This window comes from Sciurus carolinensis, chromosome 2 (assembly GCF_902686445.1).
Source record: "Sciurus carolinensis chromosome 2, mSciCar1.2, whole genome shotgun sequence".
NCBI lineage: Eukaryota > Metazoa > Chordata > Mammalia > Rodentia > Sciuridae > Sciurus > Sciurus carolinensis.
The window spans coordinates 88,634,691-88,657,053 of record NC_062214.1 but is presented as its reverse complement, the minus strand read 5'-3'; the positions used below and the strand labels follow the sequence as shown (position 1 = coordinate 88,657,053).

At 44.4% G+C, this 22,363-nt stretch overlaps 1 protein-coding gene across 1 annotated transcript in view; it reads left to right on the top strand.

The window, feature by feature from the left end:
• Positions 1 to 22,363, top strand: part of Map2k1 (mitogen-activated protein kinase kinase 1) — a 76,984-nt gene that overhangs the window by 41,993 nt on the left and 12,628 nt on the right. The window contains exons 4-5 of the mRNA XM_047541960.1: positions 4,683 to 4,760; positions 5,404 to 5,455. Of these exons, the coding sequence (XP_047397916.1) occupies positions 4,683 to 4,760; positions 5,404 to 5,455 (130 nt within the window). The remainder of the gene's footprint in view (positions 1 to 4,682; positions 4,761 to 5,403; positions 5,456 to 22,363) is intronic.

Here is a 22,363-nt window from a genome sequence, read left to right as displayed (position 1 = left end):
TGGTTTTGGGGTACTGGGGATTGAACCCAGGAGTGTTCTACTGCTGAGCTACATCCCTAGCCCTTTTTACTTATTTTTTATTTTGAGACAGAGTTTCTCTAAGTTGCTGAGGCTGGCCTCCAATTTTCCATCCTCCTGCCTCAGCTTCCCAAGTTGGCAAATCAATATTTTATTGCATTTTCACAGCAACCTTTTTGAGTGGGCACATTATCCCACCTGATGAGGAAACCAAGGCACAGAGAAATTGAATGAATCACCCTAGGTCATGTAGCTAGTAAGTGGTTTTGGCAGGATTTAAACCAAGGCAGTGTACTTTATTGGATAGTGATGAGGGGATCGATCAGGACTGTTTCCCTTCTGGAAGCCTGGAACTTCAGAGAGATGCTCACATCGTCATTTTTCCCCCGTTCCCTTTATGCAGCATGTCATAGGGGACTTTGGAATCTGACAGATGTTCAGCCTCATCTCTTCCATTTCTCCATGGAAATCCAAATAGGGACTTTGTCATGTCTTGAAAGGCTAGAACATTACTGGCACATAGCAGGTGCTCAATATTTATTTGTTTAATGATTGTCACCTCTTTGTTATGATCTTAGACAGATTTCTTTATCTTTTTGATTCTCAGCTTTCTCATCTGTAAAAGGGCATTATTATAGCTGCTTTGTTTTGGTGAGAATTAATTAAAATAACATATAAATCTTCCAGCACGCTGACTCAGAATATATATTCAGCAAATGTTAGCTTCTGCTTTATTTCCATGGGACTGACGATTTAGAGATGAAGGCTGACAGGAGTCTGCATAGTTGGTGGCTGCTGTGTTTTCAGTCCAGCATGGTGTCTTTCTCCAGTTCCTTCCTGACCCTCGAGACCTGCCCTGACCTGCAGAACCAGGTCTTAGTGAACTTGAGGAGAACCCTGCAAGGCAGTTCTCCCTTGCTCATGCCCCCATTATTTTGAATGTTTCTTCATTTTGATCAAAAGAAGGGCTGCATATACTGTCGTAGGCATCTGCCGACATTTGTGGGTGCCATATGGAACGTAGATCCTGAAAACATCTTCTGCGCTTCTAAAGGTTATTGAGAATGCTCTCGTTCCTTTTTGCTGCAACTAGAGTGAAAGTGTCTCCACAGGAGGCTTGGTCCTTGTCCCTGGCCCGGGTGCTAATTGTTTTCCCCTGGGGTCTAGTTTCTTATCCCTTGGGTTTCTCTGCTCTTTGTAGTGATATTGATTTTTCATCTCTAACTTAAGAGTTTTGGAAGATGATATATAAATGGCAGTGGAGGTCCTGGAACCTAGAAGGAAAAGGTGGGGATTGTGGTAATAAGGAAAGGCCAAGGTGACTTCTTTCCCATAGGTCTTGCTAATATAATAGAAGGTGGGTGGTGGCAGGACTAGGTGTAACAGCAGTGAGCTTTGAATCTTCTACCGCTTCCAAGTCCTTTTCATATTATGTAAGTTATTAATCACATCAGCCCCATCTCATGGGATGGATTATTGACCTCCCAGCTGGTAGACAGAGAGTAAGGCTCTGACAGGTTTTGTAATGAGCTTAGTCTCGCAGTCAGTAAGCATCAGAGTCTCTGAGGAAGTCTGCTTTCTTTAAATTTCATATTCTCCCTGTTACCTATATTCAGGATTTTGCATCTCTGTAGAGAAATGTTTGGATGGGGTCTTTTCTAGGGATACCTCCCTGTGCTTACATCCTGTGTTTCTATGGTTTTTAGCACTTGTAACCAGTTAGGGTTTACATTAGTAAATCAACTTGGGTTCACAAACTCTCTTTAGTCTCCATTATGTGTGCAGAGCCACGTGAGCCCATGTGAGGACAGATACATGAGAGCAGCATCTCTACTCCTCCAGAGCTGTTCACAGACTTATTGGCTGTGTTCTAGCATCTTCTTAAGTAAGAGATGTCAGTGCCAATGTAAAAGCTTCTGAGAGCCATGTATGTCATTTCATGCCTGCTCAGTTCTTTCCTGGGTCATTTCCAAGTTCTGTACCACACAGATTTATCCCTTTAATAGGGGAACAAGGACACCATTTAGGGGGTGAGCATGATTGAGCTCCAGGTTGCTTGCTTTAGAGGTAGGATTAGACCTAACCCTGAACATTGATAGTGACCTTTTCCTTTATTTAGACTTATTGATACCTGTATGTTCTGCCAGGTGGATAGGATAGGTTTTTTTTTTTTTTTTTTTTTTTTTTTTTTTTTTTTTTTTTTGTTGTTGTTGTTGTTGTTGTTCTGTTGACCTGTTTTGAAATGATTCTGGAATTTCTTTCTTACTCTGGATTCAGAGTACCAGAATAGCTTTCTGCTCCAGCTGTGGACCTCTCATCTTTTTCTCAGTCTGTAAGCAGTCCCCTTGCAGCAGAGCCCCTGTACCAGCTGCCCCTGACAGAAATCTGCAGGCTGCCACTTCTTTTGGGATTTATGCTTGGCCTCTGCTTCAGCATTTCAAAAGTGGTGCCATGGACTGGGTGTGGTAACACATAACTGTAATCTCAGCAACTTCGGAGACTGAGGCAGAAGATTGCAAGTTTGAGACCAACCTCAGGAACTTAGACCCAATCTCAAAATTAAAAGGGCTGGGGATGTAGCTTAGTGGTAAAGCATCCCTGGGTTCAACCCCCAGTATTTAAAAAAAAAAAAAAAAAAGTGGTGTCACATAGCGAGCTCTGCTCAAGTCACATCCCAACTTCTGAGGAGCCTTGGTCCCCTCTGTTATTAACATTCATCTCTACCAGTTTGTTACAAAAAATTTCAAGCATATTGAAAGTTGAAGGAATTGTACACTGTACTCCCATAAGCCCATCACCTTGAGTCTACAACTAATATTTTGCTATATTTGTCTCACCACTTATTGTCTATCTGTTCATTGCTCAAATCATTTTTTTTCTGGATGCATTTTAAAATTAATTTGCATTATCAGCATTCATTGAACCCTATCTTCTGAAGCACTCAGCCAGGAGCTCAGCTTTCCTAGAAATAAGTTGTATTTGCACTGCCCAGCCTAAATTTCGAGACCCAAGTGGTGATATGATGCTCCCTGATCAGAACAGAAATGCTCTTGTCTTCAGGATTCCTGCTCAAGTGGTAGCTGAGCAACCAGGGAACTGGGGAGTTGGAATTGATGGTTCTCATGCAGGAGTAAAAGCTTTTGAGCTATTATTTTCATAAAGCATTTATCTCTTCTATAGAAAACCTTCACAAAAGTACCATTGACTTAGTTAATAATTGGCTTCTAAAAATAAGCACAGTTTCAGCAGCTCTAGTCAGTGAAGGCAAGTTCTTGGCAGTGAAATAGGATTAGAAGGCTATAGGGTTAGTTATAGGCACTCTGGTTGCTCCTGATAGCTCATGCCTCTTATGTCTTGCAAATGCCATTGTTCTTCCTGTTACTCTGCCCATAGCTCAGGAGGTTAAAGGGAAGAGAGCCCATGTTTCTTCCTTTTTAATCAATCTTTTTGGGTGGGGGATACTGGAAAACTCATGTGCTACACTGAGCTATACTCTATCCCCAGCCCATTTAATAGAAATATTTCCCTTACTGATTCCCCAGGAAAGCCATACATTTTCAGTTAGCTAGGGCTGCTCTCTGTGCAGTTGAGAGGTAGTACTGATCATTGCCTAAATGGAGGAAGGAACCTGAAAACCACAGGGTTAGCTTTTCCACCTCATTTGAATCCAGTTTTGGCAGTGACTGTGTTATCTTGTTTGAAATATATACTTCTTATGACTAGGTGAAGCCATTCAAACAAGAGAACTGAAACCATTATCAGTTGGAAGCAAAATAGAATTAGCTTGGGAACTTTCTGCACTGGGGTTCTGCTCTCCACAGATAAAGGAAATTGAGAGGTGCTATGGTGTTTCTAGGGGCCTGGTAAATTGGGGTGGTAACCTGGGTTGTTATCTTCTGAGTTTAGTCAGAACTGCTTCTGTCTTCTGCATGTGTGCAGCACATTTATACATTTCTGATTTATTGTATTAGGTAATACATTTATCGAGGGGAGAGACTAGCTGTTTTTTATGTCTCTGTCTCCTGTATCACCTAAGATAGTCCATAGCATTTTGTAGGATTTTTGGGGTGAATGATAGCTTTCTATGACATTTTTTCTTTGGATTTTTAAAATTCTGATTTGTTAGGATAATGCCAAATGCAAATTGTGACTTAAAAAGTGGTGATAAATGGCTAACATTCATTGAGTACTTATTATGTGCTGTATGTCATTCCAAGTACTTTATGTGTATTAGCTTGCTTAATCCTTATAATAGCCCTGTGATTATTATAATAGCCTTTTAATTATCATCATCCTCATTTTACTGGTTGAGTAGCTTATTCAAGGACTCCTAGATAACAGGCGGTAGAGTTGGGCTTTGAATTTGGACAGGTTGCCTGCATTCCTGACCACTGCCCTGTGCTGTGAGTTCAGTGCAAGCCAAGGCTTTGACCACTGTTAATTTGTTTGTGGAGGGTCACAGGATTCAAGTTTCCTGTGAATTTGGTGCCTCCCCCAATGTTTTGCATCCATAGCATATTTGATGTCTAGTGCAAACCAAAGGTGCTCACCCTTAACCTCCTAGGAAGATTTGCCAAGTAAGATTCACTTTCCTTTGAAAGTTTAACCCTTGAAATGATCATTAGAAACATTGTAACTAAATGGTCTGATATTCTTGTTCTTAGGATGGGGGTTCCTTGGATCAAGTTCTGAAGAAAGCCGGAAGAATTCCTGAACAAATTTTAGGAAAAGTTAGCATTGCTGTGAGTATGTTAAGTTCTTCCAAGTTCCTTCACTTATCAATTGAGTTGGTAGGGAATAGGTGAGATGGGGAGGAAGCCAATGAAGGGAGAGTTGATTTTAAAACTGGGATTTTTCTCACTATCTTTTCCCTATCTACAGTTTAGATAGATCTCTTTGTTTCTCTCTCATTAGAACAAGAAAATTTATTTTCTGTATGTTAAAATCTGTGTCTGAAAAACTGGACAAGGTATTTGAGAAAGTTCCCATTCAAGGTATTAGGAAAGCTCTATTCTAAATTGCAGATTTAGAAATACATGAATTCATACATAATATTTTTTAAAGTTGTTTAATCTTGAGATAATTAGGTTTACTTAAAAATAATACTTTATATACCTTGTAACAATATGGTTGCTTGATAAGACAGGTTAACACAGTGAAACAAAAGAAAGAATAAAAAGGGCTGGGATGTAGCTCTGTGCTTCCCAGCACATGTGAGGCCCTGGATTTGAGCCCTAATGTTGTCAAAAAAGAAAAAGAATAAGGGAGGTTGCCAAGTTCATTGGTGATGTTAGATGAAATATTTTCTAGGTCATTTTAAAATAGATTATTTTTCTGAACACCACTATTTCCATTTCACATCTTTTTACATTTCCTCTCCTCTAGGTAATAAAAGGCCTGACATATCTGAGGGAGAAGCACAAGATTATGCACAGAGGTAGGACATTACTTGCTAGTTTTTATGTTCTGAATTTCAACCAAAATCAAGATTGTTTAACCATCTTTTTGTGTGTTACATTTTGTTTTGGGGTAAGAACCTTTTGATTATGCTTTTAGTCTTCATTACACATTTTTGTTTAGTGTGGTGACTGGGGCAGCCTGTCCTACCTGTTTGGTTTTGGTGCACCTGTTCCTCTTCACCGTGGGTAACATGCCCTCTGGTTTTCCATGAGGCCCTCTACCATCCTTTCCATTCAAGGTTGGGAGATTTCATCTCATTCCTAGAATAACCAGCTTTCTTTTCCCTTCTGCCTAGTGCAGTTCCCACCTTCTCAGGTCTTTCTTTTTGGCTTCCCCAGTTATTCCTCTCACATACACATGAGGAGCTGCTTGGTTAGTTATCAGGGTCTCTGGACAGATGTCTTTGGAGCCACTTGCCAAGCCAGGAAGGGGAAGTCATTAGAAGGACTCTTGCCCCATTGAGCACTGCTGGTATGGCGTGGCCTGGCGTGGCCTGCCCAACTTTTCAGATTCCTGCTGTCTCTGGGTTTTTTCCAGAAGCTCCAGAGGAATTAACAATAAGGCATATCTGGATTCCTGAGCAAAAAGATAATGGTTTAGTTGTGGAAATCTGAATTAGGGTTAGAGGAGAGAGCAAAGTCTCCCTCCTGTTTCTCCTTAGGCTTCCTCACTGCTAGTAGTTCCATCTTTGGTCTAACTGTTGTCTTTCCTGATGAAACTTAAACTCCATTTCTTCTTATTCTGTTTTTTTTTTTTTTTTTCTTATTCTGTTCTTGAGGAAAAATAGGGAAGAGTAAGAGGTTTTTTTCTCTGCTTTGAATTTTCATTTGTTCTTATTTGTTGTTTATTTGCTGGAGAGAGCTCAGTGATTATTTCAGTTACCTTTTAGTACATAACAAACCACTTGAAAACTTGTAGTTTAGGACTGCAATAGTTTGTTACTTTCTAACATTCTGTGGGCTGGCAGATTGTCCATCCTCTGACTTCTTCCAGTACTGTCTTTGGGTTTCCAGTGGCAAGAGGTGGCACATCCCAGAACTCAAACACCTTTTAAACCTCTGTTTATGTCAGCTTAGTCAACATCCTGTTGGTCAAAGCAGGTTGCCTAGTCAAGTCAAGATTAAAAAGCAATGCAAAGACTCCAAATTTTTTATTTTAATTTTATTTATTTATTTATTTTGTGCTGGGGATTGAACCCAGGGCCTTGTGTGCATGTGAGGCAGGCACTCTACCAACTGAGCTATATCCCCAGCCCAAGACTTCATCTTTTGTTAGGAGGAATGAGCCAGTTTTTTCACTCTTTTCAAAGTAATTAAAGTTCAGGGTTCAAATTTATATATGCTACTTACTGTCTAGCCATGGTAATTTCCCCCAAACTCAGGAAAAAGGAGAAAACAGAGCTTACCAAAAAGGTTGTGAGAATTAAAATAATGCATACAAAGCACTTAAAATAGTGCTTGATACATAATAGGCACTTAAATGTTAGTTGCTGCTTAGTAGATGTGTTAGCAGATTGGGGGTGGGGGGTGTACTGGGGATTGAACCCAGGGGCACTTAACCACTGAGCCACATCACTAGACCCTCTGCCCCACCAGCCCCCTTTTTGAGACAGGGTCTCGTTAAGTTGCTTAGAACCTCACTTAGTTGCTGAGGCTGGCTCTGAACTTGGGATCCTCCTGTCTCAGCCTCCTGAGCCACTGATTATAGACATGTACCACCATGCCCTGAACAGATTTGTAGAGATTTGTAAATGATCACCAGTGCTGGGTGCAGTGGCACATGCCTGTAATCTTAGCAACTTGGGAGAATGTGGGAGGAAGATCATAAGTTCAAGGCTAGCCTCAGCAACTTAGCAAGGCCCTAAGCAACTTAGTGAGACCCTGTCTCAAAATTTTAAAAAAGGGCTGGAAATGTGACTCAGTGGTAGAGTACCCCTGGGTTCAACTGCCAGTGCCACCAGCTAACTAACTAACTAACTAAATAACAAATTACCAGCAATAGAAACCATCCTGACTTGGTTTAAGCTTCTTAAAACTTATGCATTAGAAGGATTCTGAGGAAACTTAGAGAATCCTTTGAAAAGCTGAACCTATAGACTGTAGTTGGGCAGGAAGCAAGGCTTCTGTGGTTGGGGAGCTAGTTCACTGGAGCAGAAAAGCAGCCGCTCTGGTTCACAGCTACACAGCAGTGCTGCTGCTGGGCCAGTTGGCTCTTTTCAGTCTTACTATGGGGTGGGCTCTGGGTTCACCACCTCCCACACCCAGAGGGGTCCAGGGTCAGTGTCTCTGAAGCATCTGCTCCCACAACAATCAGGAAGGTATCAGGGGATACCATTCTTTCTTGCTGAGTGTGGCGGGCAGGTTGACACCTTATTTTCAAATCTAACTTAGGCACTTAGGGTTTTAAATTGTTAGGTTGAAAGTGATTTCTAGGTGTGCTGTGACCTAAGTAAAAGAACATAAAATAAATTAAAAATAATGGAAAACAACTGTACAAAAAGAACTTGTAACACAAATTGCTGTGGGGGCAGTTCACTTTTTCAAAGTGTTCACTTCAGGATTCTTCAAATACAAGTTCTCACAGAAGCTTCCAAATTAAATCAACTCGATTCAAATATTTCTTTTCAGGAATATGCCATTAATACAAAACCAGGCATACCTGCACTTGAAAATTATTATTTTTTTTATGAGGCGAAGTGCAATAATGTTATTTTGGGAAGACCAAATGGTTTTGGATAGCATTTGGGTATGGTTTTTCTATCTACGTGATAGTTACCTTTCTTCAACTGGGTGAGTATTTCCTGGTCCTAGAACGGTACCTTGTCTTGTTGTACACGTGGCCAGCTTTGTTATATATATAGTGTGTCCACAGTGAATGGGACTCTAGAGATAAGCATGTTCTCCTCCTCAATCTTTTTTTCTTTGGGAGTTGGGTACCTGGAATTGATTCCAGGAGCACTTAACCATTGAGCCACATCACCAGTTGTCCCCTATCCCCCAACTTTTTTAACATTTAGAGATGGGGTCTTGCTGAATTGCTCAGGGCTTCACTAAGTTGTTGAGGTTGGCTTTGAATTGGCATCCTCCTGCCTCAGCTTCCTGAGCTACTGAATTACAGGCACATGCACCATTGTGCCTGGCTCATCCTCATTCTAGAGTGATTTAGTTGGCAGGGCTTCTTGAGCAGGATAGTTTCCACCAATGCGCCCAATGCCAAAGCTCTGGCCAATTGTGGATTTCATCCATGAATTGGTCCCCTGTGGTGTCTTCTGGTGTTGTGCAGATCATTGTATTCTCTTTCCCCTGGGTGTTCAAAGAGAGAAACAATCCTGGGGCTCAGTCTGGTATATGTGGTTTGTGGGCTGCTGATCAGGGGATGGGTGTGAGGGCTGTGATCCCTCTGGAAGTGTGAATTTCCTCTGAAGTCTCTGGATGCCATTCTAGTGGATGGCCATAAATAGGTACATCTATATGCTTCTTACCCCTCTCCTCACAGTCTCTTCCCCCATCCAAGAGAAGTAATTCATATTTGTAAAACATTTATAGAATACCTGCCAAGTGCAAGATACTGGATGAATCACTATGGAGGCCATAAAGATGGCTCATAAATGAATTGTATCTTCCAGAGGAAAGATGTATCTGTAAATGACACTAGTATATGGTGGAACATAACCAATGTCATTTTTTATGCATGAATCATTACTTTACCAACTTTCAAATAGAATATGATGTGACATAATTTATTAGTCAGAATTCTTTGGTTGTGTCAGGACTCAAGATTACTTAATCAAAAGAGGGAATGTGTTGGCTTAAGTCACCAGGAAGTCTGAAGACAGAGATGAAGATGGGGTTGAAATGACAGTCTCAGGATTCTTGTCACCTCTTGACTTTGCTCATTCTGGCATGGGTCTCCCTTTCAGGCAGATTCTCTTGACTGAGTACTAGATGGACCTCCCTAGTCCCAGACATATCTAGACCTTAGTACTCCCTACCCCAGAGAAAGAATCTTAACTCTCTCTCCCCAGCATCCAGATCTGTGCTTGACCCACCCATTTGCTGTGATTGGCTGTGGTAGGAGTGTCTGCCTATGGCTGGGCCAATCACTGTGCCCAGGGCACTGGATGATAGACCACCCTGAGTTATATACTCAGCACCTTGGTAGGGTCATAGAGTGAGCCTCCTGATTGACACCCTAGCAAAAAGTCTTGGTGTTGAGTAGCAGTATATCCCAAATGAAAAATGGGGCGTTTTCTTTTTCTTTTTACTAGAAGATAGGAGGAGGAGAGGGATGCTGAAAAGCAAGCAAATTAAAAAAGAAGGAAAAAAAAAAAAAGGTAGGTGGTGAGGGTGTAGATTAGTGGTAGAGTGCATGCCCAGCATGTACAAAGTCTTGGGTTCCAGCCCTGAGAAGAAAGTTTTCCCATAAGAAATGTTTTTAAATGTTGGGTCAAAAAGACAAAAAGCTATCAACATAGGATCAAAACAGTAATCAAGCAGTTGCAGCAGGAGTAGGCAAACTGGCCCACTGGCCACAACTGACCTGCTGTTTTAATTTCATATGAGTTGCAAACTAAAAGTGGCTTTTAAATTTTTGGAACATGTGACAAATGTCCATTCAGATTTCTGTGTCCGTAAATGAAGTTGTGTTGGAACACAGCCATGCTTATTTGCTTAAGTGTCATCCATGGCTGCTTTAGTGCTATAATGGCAAATTAGACAGCTGTCTCTTAAAGAAATGATATGTGGCTCACAAATTCAAAAATAATTTACTCTCTAGTCCTTTACAGAGAAAGCTTCCTGACAACTGAGGTAAGAATTTCCTGAGAGAAAACTTTAGAATTTAAACACAAAACTCAGTTTTGAATTCATCAACTTAAAGTTCTTGAGAAAAAGTTGATGAATGACATAGGTAGGAAAGAGCATGTTTTTTCCTGCCCCTGGAGTTCTGAAAAGATTTAGCCGTGGTCCCCAGCCCTGGGGTTGAGGGTGAGGAGAAGAAGAAAAGAGAGAGAAAGGAAGGAGGGATGGGGTAGGCAGAAAAGGGGAGGGAGAGAGTGTTAGTTACAAAAGTTTCTATGTGTTCTTTCCATTTACTCTAGCAGCTCATAGCTCTGTTTCAGCTCCGAGTTAGAGTTGGAGGTGAAGAGGGTGCTAGGCTGCACCCTGTCTTTGCTATTTAAAGCAGTGATTTACATTGCCAGCATGCCATTCTTTTTAGACTACTCTAATTATCAAGGCCTCATTTTGATGAAGACCCTGAAGAAGCATTACATCAATTAGGTCAACAAGGATTCCATACAACTTAGCCTGTGAATTATTTCTGCCTTGGAGTTGCTGGCTGATAAACAGCAATACTATGCTAAGTTTAGAATTATGCCTTAACTTGTTTTTCTTTTCCTTCTATCACATTCTGTGTAACCTGCCTGATCTTTATGCCCAGTACTGAATTAGTAGCCTGGACCTGTAGAATACCAAGGAAGCCAGCCTAGATTTTTTAAGGAGACACAACCAATAATCTGTGCAAGCTGTGGATGGTTTATACCAGAATAGCTTAGACCTTGGGGACATCCTGTTTGGAATGTACTCCAAAAGAGTCCCTGATGGTTAGGGTAGAGAGTTATGTAAAAACGGGGATTTCAGGTCAGTATGAGATTTAAGGCTTCTGCAGACCGTTTCGAGGCTGTTCTCAGTTCCTAGTCCCTGTGAGAACTGAGTCTCCAAAGCACCTCAGGTGGCCTAGCAACAGCCTCTGCCTTTGGGGTCCTTAGCAAATTCTTCACCACTTCATTCAGACTTGTTGGCACTGATAGGCAAGATCTGAAGTGGATCAAGTTTGTTGTCTTGTCATTTTATGGCTGTTTGCTACAGACTCACACCATGAGTTTCTGAGTGACTGCTTCTACATTTCTTGCTAGACACTGTCCTGTCTGCCTTGGCTTTTGTGGCCTCTTCTTTTTTTTTTTTTTAATTAAAATATTTATTATTTTTACTGACACGTTTTGATTCATTGTACACAAATGGGGCACAACTTTTCATTTCTATGGTTATACACAATGTAGATTCACACCATTCATGTAATCATGTGTGTGTGTGTATATATATATATATATATATATATATATATATATATATATATATATATATAGCAATACTGTTTCATTCTGTTTTTCCAGCCCCACCCCCTCTCACCCCTTTTTCCTCTATACCATCCAGTTCCTTCAGTCTTCTCTTTCCCCATCACCCCCCCTCATTATATATTGTCATGCACTTATCATAGAAAATATTCAGCCTTTGATTTTTTGGGCTTGGCCTATTTCACTTAGCGTGATATTTTCCAACTTCATCCATTTACCAGCAAATGCCATAATTTTATTCTTCTTTATGGCTGAGTAATATTCCATTGTGTATATATACCACAGTTTCTTTATCCATTCATCAATTGAAGGGCATCTAGGTTGGTTCCACAATCTAGCTATTGTGAATTGAGCTGCTATGAACATTGATGTGGCTGCATCACTGTAGTATGCTGATTTTAAGTCCTTTGGGTATAAACTGAGGAGTGGGATAGCTGGGTCAAATGGTGGGTCCATTCCAAGCTTTCTGAGGAATCGCCATACTGCTTTCCAGAGTGGCTGCACCAATTTGCAACTCCACCAGCAATGTATGAGTGTGCCTTTTTCCCCACATCCTCTCCAACACTTATTGCTTGTGTTCTTGAGCAGAAAGTCAGGGTGACCCTGTCTCCTCCAGCCATCTGGCCTGAGGTTACACCCAGAGTTCTGTCCCAGTAGGCTGCGTGCGCCAAGGCCTATCATCTGCTCCCTGAACTGGGAGGTTGCCCATGATTTCCATGCAGTAGCCCTTCCTTTGCCTACAGGTCTCATCCCTTAGCTATGTACGTGACAGCTTTAAGAGGACAGTAAATTTACACCCTGTCTAGACTTCCCTGCCTTATAGGTAGAGAGAAACAGTTAACCATTCTCCTGGTTAGAAATATCTCCTTCTTTCTAGAATAATCTCAACTGCTAGACTCACAGTAATGACTTACAGTTTCAGATGAGTTTGTCTCAAAGTTCCTCAGGAGAGGTGGACAGGGTGGGACACTAGATGAGGAAGAGTGCTTCCTTTATCCCTTTTGGGAAGCATCAGAGAAGAGGTAGCACTTGAGCCAGACTTCAAAACATAGGTAAAAGTGGCACATGTTAAAGTTTTGGGGAAAGGAAATCCAGGTAGAGAGAAATACAAAGGCAGAAAAACAGACTCATCCAATAGGAAATGGCAGTCATTCAGGTTGTCTAGAACAAAGGGTCCCTGATGACTTGGGGCAGGAATAAATTAAGGAGAGTTGAAATACCAGGGAGGGTCTTCACTGCCATGTGCAGGGGCTGGGTTTTAGCATGATAACAGGGAGGAGTGGAATATTCCTGCACAGGGAAGTGAGATCAGCTATCCTTCAAGGAAGAGGACTCTGACTGCTGTGGCTAAGGTGGTCTGGAGGGGAGACAGATCACTTAGGAAGCTGCCGCCATGGTACAGGGAGAGAATGTGGGTCTGAGTTAGGATAACAGCAGAATGAAGGGACAGGCGGGGACCCACGGGAGTAAAGTGGTCAGGGTTTATTCTAGGGAGTCTGTGGAGAGCAGAGGTCAGGTACTGGCATGGGAAGATGGAGAAGAGGCAGGAAGACTTGCCTGTGGCCCTTGTTGGGGGTTGTGGTGGGAGGGAGCTGAGGTTCTATCTGATGATCCCTGGAGAGCTGTGTCCTGTTGTTCCTTCTTGAATCACAAAGCCTCATTCTAAGGGAAACCTGGGCCTGCCATTCTCCTGAGTCATACATGTCTGTAACTTCCTGAGAAAATCTTTGCCCTGACAACTGGTTTGAGTTAGAATCTGATCACCTGATGATCAAACTAGGGGTCGATTTTATTAACCACTACCCAAAGCAAGATGGAACCCAGCTCATGGTACCCAACACTGTAGAGAGTGACAGTAGATCCTGGTGGTGCATCTCGACTTGAGGGTGGCAACCAGCATCAGTCTTGATGATACCAAATTAATTAGAGCCAAACGTAGTGGATGTTTCTATTTGGAAATACACATTTCAAGGTTTATTGTGGGAGTTAAGTGCTTACTGCCCTGCTAAGACTGTGTACATTGCTGCTGTTTGGTGGTGACTGGCTCTGAATCCTGGGGAGCTGCTGCCCAGCAAGTGGCCTCAGATCCACTGTGTCTGTTAGCGTTAGCGTCTTGACTGCTGATGGAACCTTGTGGGAGGCTCCTTCCAGCTCTGCCACTGGCTTTCTGAGTGATTCTGGCAGAGTTGTTCATCACTTCTGAGCCTTGCCTTCCTCATTTTTTTAGGGGTAATCTCATTTCCCTCTCCATCTCTTGGAACAGTCCTCAGGACCAGATAAAACTGACCATGTGTTATGTAACAGCATCGGGACGAGGGCATTTAAAAGCCCACTGAAGCTGGGCATGGTGGTGCATGCCTGGATCCTAGTGACCCTGGAGGCTGAGGGAGGAGGATTGCATGTTAGAGGCCAGACATGGCAACTCAGACCCTGTCTTAAAAAATGAAAAGGAAGAGCTGGGGTTGGAGCTCAGTGGCAGAGTGCTTGCCTAGCATGTGTGAGGCACTGGGCTCGATCCTTAGCACCACATAAAAATAAACCTAAAATAGAGGCATGCTGTCCATCTACAACCACAAAGAAAAGGGGGTGGGTAGGGATGTAGCTTATTGGCATAGCACCCCTAGTTCACCCCCAAGTACCCAAACAAACAAATACACCAAACTTATAATGCTGGGCTTCTTCCAAGAAGCAGGAGAAGATAGTCCTTGTGCTCATAGAGCTTCTAGTCTGAGTTAGAGAAGACGACTACCTGAAAAGTCAGATAAAAGAGATATGGGTGAATTGACCCACAAGATCTGGGATTTGCCTTAAGACATTCTGTTCCCTCCCAGACGGCAAAGAAAAAAAGGGTGGTTATAAATAAGATGGGAAATGAGAGGGTATTGTTGAGGCTGGGTGCTGAGTGCACGGTTGCTGTCTCCAGTTTTGTGAACATTTGGATCTTTTCAGACAAAATAACTAAAAGAAGGTGGCATACATTCTGACATAACGAGTGACTTACATGATAAGAGCCTCCGGGTTCCAAAGAGAGGGAGTCTTGCGGGCGAACAGCCATTAGGGGAGGTTCCCATCTGGGAGCTGGGCTTTGTCCCAGTGAGGACTGTTGGCCACAAGTGGCAGAAACCAACAGTGTAAACAGAACTGAGGACTCCTTGTAAGAATCTAGAAGGTCCTGAGGGAGTCAAGGACCAGATATAGTCTGTGCCCAGGAAGGGACCAGGACAGGGACCTAAGGCAGCCTCTTCTCTGCTTTCGTTGCTTCTCTGTCTGCGGGTGGAAGGAAGGCAGCAGCCCTCAGCTTCCAGTCTCTTCTAGACTCAGCCCAAGCCACTTTCCACAGCTTGAACGATGCAGCTGAAACTTCCAGCCGCTGGGGCTCCTCCCTGCAGGTTTAGGAGGTCATTCCGGGGATGCCTTTGAGTCCGGCAGCCCTCCCCTCACTCCCTTTAACAAGAAGACTAGAGGGATGTTGGACATATGCAAATAGGGAATACTCTGGAGACAGCAAGAACAAAAGATTCAGACATGCCGGAGGGAGATATCGAGGGAACCTCACAGATCCTCCGGGCACTGATGGGGATCTTGTAGGCAGGAGCCAGGTTAAGAAGGAACCCAATTCTTTATATCACTTGGGCGTTCTTTCTCAAATGATCACTTTTATTTTTCCTCTAAGTTGCAAAAACCGCTAAAGTCTGTGTTTTCCACATGTAACTTCTTCATTTATCGAGCACGTCATTTATTGTGCCAGACACAATCAGGTAGGAATTACTCTTCCCACCTGGCATCCAAGGAAGGGTTCAGAGAGGTTCTGTTACATGGCTGTGGTCAGCTAGTGAATCGTGGAGTTCAGATTTAAACACCAGATCTCACTACTTCAAAATTGGTGGTACTGTCTCCATACCACACAAATGTCCTAGTTACTATTGTAATTTATGGAAAGAATCACTGGGTATTAGGGTTCTTGAGGTTTTTTTGTTTTGTTTTGTTTTGTTTTGGCTTAGCTAACCAAATCTCAGGAAGGATAGGGATGTGATTGATTGATTTGACGGATAATTTTGTCAAGGAACTCAAATACCACTAACTCTTATGCTTCCATTAGAATGTACTTATAAAAGACTTTGGTAGGGGCCAGGGATGTGGCTCAGTGAGTGCTTGCCTAGCATGCCTGAGGCCCTGGGTTCAATCCCCAGCAAACACACACACACACACACACACACACACACAAAGGTGGTGTTAGCTCTTTTTCTCATTTGTTTCTCTTTCAATGTTGGTTCCATTCTCTCAGGCCAGCTGTGTCTACTAGACTATAACCATTGCTTCTGGCTTCACAGTCTCTTACCAGAAAAGAAAGAGCTTTTCCTGGCTTTAGCTTGGTAATTTTGAGGAAGGACTCTCATTAACATGAATGGGCCATGTGTCCAGGGAACAGGGTTCTCTGATCATCATTCTCCACCTGGAACCCACAGTGGGTGTGAGGAAGGAGCATCTTCCCCAAGCAGTGTTCTCAGAGGGGAGACAGGTCTCATGGGTCAGCTGACTGAGGACTGCCCCTTGTGTGTCACCAGACACTCCAATCTAAAAGTTCTAAGTTTTTTCCTTAGGGACCTGCCTAAATAAAGCTAACTAGGAATGACTGGTGAGTAGCCTCCTCACCTTTTTTCTGGACTTGTCTGATGAAATATGCTGAGCTGTGACCCAGGGACAAATCCCAGGTCACCCTAAATATACTGGCCTTCCTGTAAATTCTCTCCCATTCTCCATTTTAAAATGAACAGATTTCCATGTGATCTGACCCCCTTTACTGTTGGGGTCTTAAGCCCCCTTGCTCTTCTCGACCAGCGACAAGGGAAGGGGACACTCCCCAACAAGGTCAGACCGGGATAGGTAGGGCCGACTGACCAACCCCGCTCCCAGCCCTCCAGGTGGAGGATGATCAGACGCGTCAGGGAGACCCGTCACAGCAGGAACTCGTTTATTGAGGAAATCACACAGCTTTTATGTAGGGTGGGGGCTAGGCGGGAACCAATCAGCTTAAAAGTCAGCAAGGCAGGGGGGTTCACGCAGGCGAGAGTCCCATTGGACTATATAGCAAGCACGAGCTGATCACGTTCGTGGAACTGTTGTTAACCAATCCCTGACGGTGGTCCAGTTTATCGTCATTAACTATTGAAACCGCCTTTGAGGCCTTGATCTTGCTCACTCGCCAGGGAGTAAGGAGTCAGCCTGAGTTAGTTAATGTGTCATTAGTCCCAACACTTTACCATGGTCTTCTCTCTCTCTCTCTTTCTGTTGAGCATAATTAGCCTTCATCAGGTCAAAACAAGTTTTGAGCTAATTTCTGCTCTTGAATAGCATATGAAAAGTATCTAAGTTAGTCAGCATGGTGTTCCTGTCAGTAGGTGGTTGATTGGCTTTGGGGGAGTGCGAGTCTGCTCCTTTTCTCCTCCCAGGTAACCCACATAGTCTGGAGAGGGAAATGTACTGCTGGACTGCAGGTTTTTTGTTTTTTTTTTTTTTTTTGGTACCGGGGATTAAACTCGGGGTCCTTTGTCACTGAACCACATCTCCAGCCTTTTTAATTTTATTTTGAGGCAGGGTCTCACTAAATTGGGGAATCTGACCTTGAATTTTCAATCCTCCTTCCTCAGCTTCCTGCGTTGCTGGGACAGGTGTGTGTCACTGCACCCAACTGAATGCAGGTTTCTTTTGATTGAAAGGTTACTTTTTGATCTTTGGCAAGGGATTTCATTGTGGAACCTCAATTTCCCTGTCTTAACTTGGGACTGCTCTGCCAGTTGTTACTCTAGGGATATTATAAATGTGTCAGGGAATTTAGGGCCCAGAAGCTTTTTGCTTTATTGCCCTTTTTCCTTTCCCTTCGGTTTTTACACCCCTCTCTCTTCACCCCTGCCCCCCTGAATGGAACCACTTTGATTGTCATGTGCTAACAAAACCAAGTAAGTCCTGAACTCTCTTGCAACATCACCTCATGTTTAAGTGTCAGAGTTTGTTCCTTTTGGTTCAGAGATGAGCTGTGAATTGTCAGGGAGGGGTTCATGAGAGCAGGGAATGAACACATTTCAAAACTAATGCATCTTGGAGGGGAAGGAGGGAACTCTTTAAATGCAGTTGCTGGGCTTGGTTGTAAAAATCTTGAAAGTGGAGGGGATAAAATTAGTTACTTGTTAGGACCTGACAGGCGTGCTCCTCCTCCCAGAGCTCCCCGCTTGAACCTGGTTGTTAATCAGGAGGTGGGAAACAGCTCTCGTTTCTGCTGCTAGCAGGGCTCGTGCAGTTAGACTTGTGGGGAAGCAATCGGCTGGTGCTGAGGAAGAGCCATCATGCTCACTTGCTCAACCCGAGTGCAGTGTTTTATCTTACTACCCGATTTGCAGGATTTCAGTCTACCCCAAGTCAGACGTGGTTCCCAGAAATAGAACTTATTGCCTCTGTAATGGGAGTGTCTTCTTCCCCAAGCCACAGCTTCCTAACGACTTCCCTGAACCTTTGGGGCACCGCTCCTCGTGGTTTGCCATGAGCTCTGCTGTCTGGGCCCTGACTGTCTGGGTTCTGGCAGGAGCACTCCCTGAGGAGTCTAGAAACCTCTCCCTACTGTGCAGCCTTGATGGGACGACTCTACTCTGAGCCTCAGCTTTCCTTATCTGTGGGCAGGGCTCATAGTGCTTCGCTCACACCCTTGTGATGTATTGAAGAGGATGTGTTTAAAAGACCTGGCCTAGTAGGTACCCCAGAGCCAGAGCTGTGTGGGCTCTCCCTGGGTCTGCTGGGCTCAGTTGAACCCCCGCCCCCATCCCTCAGTCTTCTAGTTGCATCCATTCTCACCCACTGGGAAAGGGACAGGAGGGGAGAACCAGAGCCTTTTATCAGCACTCTTGGGGAGGGAAGTTTGGGTGGGAAAAGGGGGTTACAGGTTAGCTAACTGAAGGGTTTGAGATTTTCTCTGAATTTGAATTATCTTTGCTATGCAATTAACTTTGTGAGGCCTTGGGTAGCAGCATGTGGCTCTCAACTCATCCATGGCAGCTAGCTCCCTTTCCCTTCTGCTTTCCATCTTTAGAGAAAGGTTCTTAAGACTTCACCAAAGATGCTAGAAGAAGTCACCATTTTCAAAAACCTCACTTGCAGCTAGAGGTGTAGCCCACTGGTTAGAACACTTGCCTAGCATGCCCAAGTCCCTGAATTTGATCCCCAGCACAATAAATAAATAAATGTTTAAATTTCATTTTTTTTTCTTTGTTTTTTAAACCTTCAGCTCACGTTTAGCCCAGATCATCTCACTTTTGGGTCCTGCCTTTGTCATAGATGAGCCAGTCTGGCTGCCACGTACCACTCTGCTCGGCTCTCTGCGGGCCCTTGCTCCTTGCCTTGCACTTCTCTGATTCTCTTGACTTCCCACTCCCGCAGCTGTCTTCTGCCCTTCTGTTCCTCCATGCCCACCTTCTTCCTTCTCATCTTAGAAAATGCAGTTTCCTGTGATATTACCCAAATCAAACAAAATGGCAGAGGAGCTGGGCATGGTGGCATATGCCTGTATTTCCAGCGACTTGGGAGGCTGAGGTAGGATATCACAAGTTTGAGGCCAGCCTCAACAACTGAATGAGACTGAATCAAAATAATAAAAAGTGCTGGGAATGTAGCTCAGTGGTGGAGAGATTGCCTAGTATGCACGAGGCCCCGGGACTGATCCTAGCACCACAAATAAATAAGAAGAAAGAAAATGACATGGAGGGAATCAGCTAGAAGTCTGCTGTACACCTTGGTTCATTCTCAGCTAGGCAGGCTGGCTTCAGAGGGGTGGCACTGATTACAGTTGCTTGGGAGAATTTAGCCCACATCTCTGTCTGGCTGTCATCAGCATATCTGTGTGACTTCTTCTAGCATCTTTGGTGAAGTCTTAAGAACCTTTCTCTAAAGATGGAAAGCAGAAGGGAAAGGGAGCTAGCTGCCATGGATGAGTTGAGAGCCACATGCTGCTACCCAAGGCCTCACGAAGTTAATTGCATAGCAAAGATAATTCAAATTCAGAGAAAATCTCAAACCTTTCAGTTAGCTAACCTGTAACCCCCTTTTCCCACCCAAACTTCCCTCCCCAAGAGTGCTGATAAAAGGTTCTCTTTCTCCCCTCCTGTCCCTTTCCCAGTGGGTGAGAATGGATGCAACTAGAAGACTGAGGGATGGGGGCGGGGGTTCAACTGAGCCCAGCAGACCCAGGGAGAGCCCACACAGCTCTGGCTCTGGGGCACCTACTAGGCCAGGTCTTATCAGCATGTTCTTGTTATTGTTGAATTCCATCACCCTGCCCCTTGAAGAGAGAGACAGGACTGTGCCCTTTTACTTATGGCTCCATGCAGGCAGTCTATATAAGTATTTGTAGAATAAACAAATGGCTCCCAAATTATTTTATCCAAACTCCTTGTTTTAGAGGGGGAGAAATGCTACGAAGTTAAACTTCAAAATACTTGCTCTTGGGGGAAATTTCAGGTGGCTTTGACAGTGGTCATTTCTGGGGCAGAAAATTCTGAAAAAAATACTTTGTTCCCTTTATTTTTCCATACGGTCTCCTTGTTCTTATAGGTGTGTTTTGTTTTGTGATGTGGGGAAGTGAATCAGCGCCTCATACATGCTGGGGAAGTGCTCTGCCAACCCTCTTGTGCTCATTTTTGGGGAAGGAAGGTTTACCCATTGTTGCAGAGATAGAGCAGCATTAGGTATCCCATCTTAGCATCTTGTGGGATTCCTAGGAAAACCCATCAACCTGGGAGCTTAGTGGGTGGTGGATGCTTTTTCCAGAATGTAGTCTGTCCTGCTTTTTGCTGAGGCTCCTCACCATCGCCTCCTCATATTGAAGGATCAGAAAGAGAAGCTGAGAGTCAGGCGTGGTGGCGCACACCTGTAATCACAGTGACTCAGGAGGCTGAGGCAGAAGGATCACAAATCTGAGGCCAGCCTCAGCAATTGAGTGAGACCCTGTCTCAAAAAATTGATGGGGCTGGGGATGTCGTGCCCCTGAATTCAATCCCTAGTACAAAGAGGTGATGGGAGGGAAGAGGAATAGCGATTGAGGCCTGAGGGACTGGGCCTGGCATTTGAACCACCCTGAGGGATCTGTTAGGACAGTGTGGGAGAAAGTCCAGATAAATCCCCAGGACTCAGGAGTGAGGCAGTATCCCATGTTGGGAAGGGGACTCAGAAGAACTTGGTGCTAGAAGTGGAGGCAAGAGAGTGGGTGGAAAGGAGGATTTTCAGATGCAGGGACCAGCAGAAGAGAAGGTAAGGAGGCGACACCCTTGTGCAGTGACAGAGGCAGGCCAGCCTGAGCTGGTAGTAGATCAGTGAGATACCTTGAGGGTGAAGAATTGGTGGGAGGTTTAGAAAGCCAGGAAAAGGATCCTGGACTGTGCTCTGCAGCAGAGGAGCCATAGCAGGCTCTATACAGGGGCTTTCTCATTGGAGTTCTGGTTGTCATGCAGACAGGGTGAAGGGGGAAAATACTGGGGAGATGCATGGTGGGGAGGGGCTGGCTACAATGTGAAGCTAGTTCCAGTTGCTGATAGAGATCAGGAAGTGAACTCTGAACCTTGTCTGACATCATGTACTCCTTTTCTGCTCCCAGAGGAGTGTGGCTTGGCTGCGGCTTCCTGACGGTGGGGTCGGGGTGGAGAGCCTGCTCTGGCCTGGCCACTCCAGCTGCATACTCTAGAGTTTAGTGAGTTGTTGTGTCCAGGTCACCAGGAGGGGCCTTGTGCAGTGCATCTGGCTCCCAGATCCTGTTCCAGCAGGGAAAAACCCCTCAGGGGATCCCTTTCCTTCTCTCCAGTGCCATAGATCTCTGCGGCCTCCCAGGCAGTGTTGTTGCTGGGGTGGGTGCAGGAAGCTGGAGATGACAGCCTGGGTGGAGGGGGGAGCAGTGTTATGTAAGTTTGAACAAGGAGGCTTGCTTGCCATGTGAATAGAAATCAGATGCAAGGACAGCTAGAGGCAGTGCAGCCACTCCTGAGCGCAGCTGCAGTCTGGAGAGAAGGGGCTGCGCCAGCAGAGGAACGAGCCTGGGACCAAGAGAGAGGCCTGCTCTCTGCTAGGGAGAGAGGGGCACCTGGTTCCATGAACTGCTGGTCTGGGAGGGCAACCTGTGAGATCACCAGTCTTTGTATTCCTATGGTGTAGTGTGCTGGCTATATGCCATTCTTGATCACTCTGATCCTGGTCTTCATCTTGTGATGTTTCAAGAGATGCAGTTGTCACCACTTTACTGATGGCATATCACAGCCTAGAGAAGGGAAATGCAAGCCAAAGCTGCATGTAGAGCAGGTGACAGGACCAGAATTTGGATGTAGACCTCTTGCCCTTGAACCAGTGCTCCTGTCTTGCTCCCAAACAAGATCTAACAGGTAACACCCAACAGGCCATTGGAGCTTTGGGGATGGGTGAGGGAGTGTGGTGGCGCAGTGTGCTCAGCACCGGAAGAAAGGTGTGGCATGTGGTGGGAGGTATGAAAGAGGGGACTTGTATTGGACTTATGTTGAACTGCTGTCTATTCCTATGTCCCAGCAGGCATGTCACACACCTCCCTCTTCCCAGTTTGGTCCTATTTTATAGTGTCCTATTCCACATCCTGAGCAAGTGGCCTCCATGGGTTTGTCCTCCGAAAGGGGCACTGAGGAACGAGAATGGACGCCTCCCATGAGCAGCTGCTGGACTTGCTCCTTGGCTGAAAGTGTTTGTTAGGACCTG